Consider the following 5,774-nt stretch of genomic DNA (forward strand, 5'->3'; position numbering starts at 1 on the left):
TGAGGCTTTTAAATATTAACAGAAATACTGCACTTTTTTCCTATGAGTAAGTCCCTCACACTTGCATGGAATTTGTAGTGAAAACTTCAGACCATGTTTCCGCGCAAGATTCCTAAGAGATATGAGAAAACAGGGCACCCTTAAAGAGGGAACAGGAGCTGAGATAACTTGACTCCCTTCCCCTGACTCCTCAACCCACACAATGTTTATTTGTGACTTTCACTTCAAGAATTTCCCGTGTTATTTTTGCCTAGGAGAACAAAAAGGCAGCTCCGCTCCCTGCACACATAGAGGCATGCGTCGATCACTTCCTAAGACTCACTGAAAGTGAAACCTAGTTTGAGTGCTTATGAGAAATCAGGAATTTCAATTAAAAGGGAACAGTTGGCAAAGCAAAAGAATTCTGTGACCCAATGGGACTTCCCCACATAGACTGAATAATCTCTGGTTATTTTAGCTGTGATGGCAATAATCAAGACCAATCAGCACGAAGGAGGGAGAAGGCTTAGTGTATAAATGTACACTGGGAAAAACTTTTTCTTAGGCACTCCTCAATCTCTCCCAGACATCCAAGAATAATACCGAAGAACCCTCACTCTCATCACCATGAAGGGAACCTGGGCTGTTGTCCTTTGTTCATTGTTCCTGAATGCAGCTGAAATTCAAGGTAAGAGGCAGCAATATCACAAAAGATGTGTAATGCAGTGAGAAAGCCAGAGGCATGAGTCACTGGAAAGCTGTGTAGAATAAATGCTTGGAAATTACTTTTGTTGGAAAAAAGTGATCTTTGTTCAGGGTTTGTGTTCTGTTGCAGCGCGCAAACATCTGTCCACTCTGCTTGCGTCTAGAAGGTGTGTGTTGTCAACACAGGACTCGGACTGATCAGTTTGTATTTAGCAGGGAAATGAATATGAGAGTTTTCAGCAGGCTTGGATTTGTGCCCAGACTGTCCCCTAGTTCGTTAGGGTGTGAAATCAGCCTCAGTCTATCATATTTTGTCTTGTTTTAATCACCGGAGGAAGACAGTTTGGGCCTGATCCAAAGCACATTCAGGTCATTGGGAACTTTCCCATGGATTTCAATGGGTGTTGGATCAGACACTTTGTGAGCAACAATGATTTTAGTTCCAACTGCTCATTCATTCCCAACACTTTTACACCAGGGTGACTCCTGTTTTCCACTGACTCGTGTGAGAGCAGAATCAGGCCCTCTGACTTCAAAACGAATGGAGATCAAGGGAAAAGAGTGTAGCACATTTCGTGACACTGTCCTAATATAAATATGCACATGGAAACATTGCAGGACAAATTACTCTGCAGCCCTGAGGATGAAATGGAGTGTTTTCAACCTCTCCTCTTCCAACTTACATATATTTTACTGAAGATATATCACGTATCTAATATCTTTCTAATCTGTCTCTCCTCTGGACCCATTTCTTTTAGGGCAGTTGACCTCTGGAAAAGGACGTTGCAGCTGCATAGACAAAGGTTCAGATTTCATTCAGCAAAAAGCCTTAGGAAAAATAGAAGTGATTCCCAAGAGCTCTTCCTGTGACCATGTTGAGATCATGTGAGTAATCACTTAACCACTCAGCTATCACCACTCAGTGGGGCTGCTTGTTGCAATAGCAGGAAATATGGGGATTCCTCCCCCCTTTAATGTAACCCCAGGTTCTGATGTCCATCTCCATATTGCAAGCAAAGTGAAGTGCAATGAGGCTAGAGACGAAGGCCCAGATCATCAGCTGGTGTGATCAACACAGCTTCATAGACTTCCATGGAAATACACCAATTGAGGACTAGCCTGGAGGGTGGGATTCTCCAGGGCTCTGGGCCTTGTTTAGTCATTGACCCCAGATCTGAGGAGGAGCATTTTCTGCACTTCCTTGGCACCGGGGTCAATGACTAAACAGGTTGTAGGGAATCAGGCCCTGAGGCTAGATGAGAACCTAGATCCCACTTGCTGGGTGCATAGAAATACATCAGGTAGATCCTTCTAATGTTTTAGCTGATTTGAGGTCTTCTGATTGTATATTTGCTCCCAGTTCATGCGACAATGTAGCGTATCACTCAGCTCACCGAGGGCCAGACTCCTGCTATTCAGACTCTGATCCCAGATAACAAAGACAATGGTGACCTTTCCATAATATGGAAATATATTCTGTCTTTGGGGTGACCAGATAGCAAATGTGAAAAATCAGGACAGGGTTGGGGGGTGGGGTAGGTAATAGGTGCCTATTAAGAAAAAGCTCCAAAAATCAGGACTGTCCCTATAAAATCAGTACATCTGGTCACCTTATAACTGTTTTGCTTTGTTCATTTCAGTGCAACAATGGAATCCACTGGAGAGCAAAGATGTCTGAATCCTAATTCCAAATGGGTACAGAAGATGGTGACAGCCCTCATCAAGAAAAAGTAGGTTTCCCATCTGTCATGGGCTTAAGAGCTCACTTTATTCTTATACCTCAGTGAGATCCAACTTTGGGCTCAACTGATAGTCACTGCAGTCTCACAGCCTGTGCCTGAACCACTGCTCACAGCATCCTCATGAACCTGCATTGCAACCCCAGAAAATGGCAGATTTCTTGGGAGACAGTATAAGCCATCTGGGGCATACAGAACCCCCCTTGCAGCAATAGCCCCTGCTTCATGCAGAAGAGCAGGTCAAATTCACTGCATTGTTTCAAAGGGAAAAACAAGTTTGTTTAAATGGCCTATGTGTCTCAGACTCAGTACTACACTCGCTTGTGCTGAATTATGGGGCTCTTCACCCATGGGTAGACTTCAAGAGCTGGGAAGAATGGCCATCCTATTGAGAAATCACAAATCCCTTAGGACCAGACTGTGCCACATTTACCCTCACCGAGTAACACCTTACTCCACAAGTAATCCTATAGAAAGCAAAGGGGCTATTCACAGCGTAAGGTGCCAATCAGCTTAACAGTGGCAGAAACTGGTCCTTTAAATTTAACCTACTGTTCTACCAAGTATTTGATGGTCCTGATACTGATGTGACTTAAACTGGTGTAAATCAGAGTAAGTCCAGTGGAGTGGCACAGTGTAAAGCTAGTGTGAGAGGAAAATCAAGCCCTTCTGATGTGAAATCCAGAAAGAAACATTCTAATGAAAGGATAAAGGTCCCACTGTGTTTTATTTTGACAGGTCTTCACAAAGCACTCACCGAAAGGAGAAGAGCTAAAGATCACTTCAACAGCACTTCAGGCTCCCTCTCCAGTGAGCAATGAACTTGTCTGTTTCCTCTACCTGGCTCTACAGCTTTTAAAACACAAATGCTGCGGCTGAGGCAAGTTGTTCCCAACACAAAGTCGTTGCATCCATTAAAGTAACATCTGGGTTGTGATATCATCTCAGCACTGTGATGGAACGTCAGCCTGTCACGGCAGGACATGTAGTGAGGCCTCTGTAACCTCAGTAATCCTACTGGCAAACCAGTGACAGTAAAGGCCCAGTTTGTCTTTGGGGTCTCCTGGTGGCTATAAGTGGTAATAGATTTCTTCTGCTTATCTAATTAGCAAATATTTCTTTGAGCCACATGGACGGGTAATTATAATAATCATAGCTTGTAGATAAAAATATTCTAAGGTAACACATATTAAGAATTCCAAGTTATTTTTTTCTAGCAGGTTTGAAATTGATGTAATTCTTAGATATACATGTACCATGTTAATTTATATAATATCACATATGATTGTTGTTCTAGGGTATGTGAAACATTTGCCTCTAGGCTTTATAAATAAAATTGAAGGATTATAATCTAAAGCAAACCACACTCTTTGTTTAACTGATGTACAAACATTTATTACATAGCTTAAATGCATCTGATCATTATAAACCATAATATAACAAATGACTGTAATATAATATTCACAAACATTCCTTGTGTTAGACTTCTCCTTTTAAAGATAAACCAATTAAAGTGAATAAAAGACACTAAAAACTGTAACAGCTGCCTTGGAGTTTGTACTATATAATCATTCATCAGCTGAAATTTCATTCATAGTGCTAGGTATATTTACAGTTGAGTAACTTCATCTGAGAATAAATGCTAATATCCTATCATATTAATCTGATAAAAATACACATATAGAAAGCTCACTGCTTGTGTACATTCATTCACACTACAGTGAACCAATATCCAACCAATAGCACTTTCTCAAGTCCTCCTCCTACACCTCTAACACCAGCACTGCACTCCATCCCCACTCATCTATTTACCTTTCCGTGTCACCCCAAAGAAAACCCTGGAAGAATAGATAAGCATTGCAGCTTGTCCTGAAGGTCAAGTCTACACATTTGGTCTTTGGCAAAGTGGGGCGGGAAAGCTAGTGCCACACTGAAGGGCACCTCCCTGAAGAGGCTCTGGGCCTGATTCCCATTTACATGGCGGCTCTTTGCCTTGGCATGGCAGCGCGAAGGGGCTGAGACATGTGTCCCTGGTCTGTGACAGAAAGGAGCTGGTCCCAGAAATCAGCACAGGGGCCCAGACCCTCCAGAGTATGTAGGTACCTAATTCCTACTGATTCCAGCGAGAACTAGGTGTGTGTCCAACACCTTAGGGGAACTGAGCTTACCGGTCCCAGCTGGAATCCCCTCTCTGCAGGCCAGGAACAGCTCCTTCCCTTTAATACAACGAACTCCTATTAACCAGGAACACTGTAATGAAGCATTCTGCACCTATCACTGTGCCTGTCCCAACGAGCCCCATCTCTACTGCTGGTCTTGCTGCCCAGAACCCTCAGCAGCACGCAGATACTTCCCAGAGCTTTGAAAGGGGATGGCGCATGCCTGCAGGGCAGCAGAGATTAAAACACTGAGCAGAGCAATCAGGGCAAGCGGAAGCCAGTTCTGCCGACAAAACAATCAACAGTGTCTACACTGGCTCTTTGTCGACAGTAAAGGGAGGGGAAAAGACAAAAGTCTCTTGTAGGTTTGGAAGTTTATTCTCACCAAAACTGGGCGTTTTTCCTGGCAAAAGTCCCATTGTAGTATGTCGCTCTTCAGGTCGGGCCCACAACATTTTGGCACCTGAGGCGGGGAGCTCAAATGTGGCCCCCGTGGCCCCTCGCTTAGGCCAAAACTTTGAAAAGTCTCAATTCTGCCTTCTTCCTGTTCTACTCCTCTCATGATACTGCTTTTCTACCTACCCAATAAAGGAGAACTAACAACTTAAAATGCCTTGTTCAAAAATTTTAAGTAACATTTAACTTTCAAATGCCTGAACAGCAAATGTAACTTTTCTTGTCTGCATAGTAAACACTGGCATTTGTATCTGTTTGAATAATCAAAGTGGTGCTTTCCGTGCCTTCTTGGTTGCAAAGATTTGAACTGCTGCCTGCTGAAGGTCCACAGTCTGGGCCAGCTCATCCTCTGTTGAGATGGTTGCAAGGCCAAACAGCCTCTCTTGTGTCATTGTGGAGCGCAAGATATGTTTTTATTAACTTCAGCTTGGAGAAGCTGCGTTCTCCACTGGCAACTGTTACAGGAAGTTTTAGAAGTATGTGCAGAGCAACAAAAGCATTTGGGAAGAGGGTGGTCATCTCAACTTCTGTGCACTCTTCAGAATGTTTTGAAATCCCTCATCTGACCAGTAAGACTGTAGGTACGACTTTGCTTTGTCCAGTTGTTCCATTGCTCCAGATATATCAAGGTAAACACCTTAGAGTCTCTTGCTTACAACATTTATTTCAAACCGTATGTCATGCCACAACACTAAGCCACACAGAAATTTGAAGGTATGTATGTTTCTGGTGATTC

General features: G+C 43.2%; 1 protein-coding gene across 1 annotated transcript; it reads left to right on the plus strand.

The window, feature by feature from the left end:
- The first annotated feature begins 606 nt into the window (after window positions 1-606).
- Window positions 607-3,325, plus strand: LOC116817707 (C-X-C motif chemokine 10-like). The gene is made up of 4 exons (XM_032768089.2): window positions 607-667; window positions 1,443-1,569; window positions 2,325-2,414; window positions 3,162-3,325. The coding sequence occupies exons 1-4, from the start codon at window positions 607-609 to the stop codon at window positions 3,196-3,198; spliced, it is 315 nt and encodes a 104-aa protein (XP_032623980.1). The 3' UTR covers window positions 3,199-3,325.
- Window positions 3,326-5,774: the final 2,449 nt, after the last annotated feature.

The sequence above is a fragment of the Chelonoidis abingdonii genome, chromosome 5 (genome assembly GCF_003597395.2).
Source record: "Chelonoidis abingdonii isolate Lonesome George chromosome 5, CheloAbing_2.0, whole genome shotgun sequence".
NCBI classification, from domain to species: domain Eukaryota; kingdom Metazoa; phylum Chordata; order Testudines; family Testudinidae; genus Chelonoidis; species Chelonoidis abingdonii.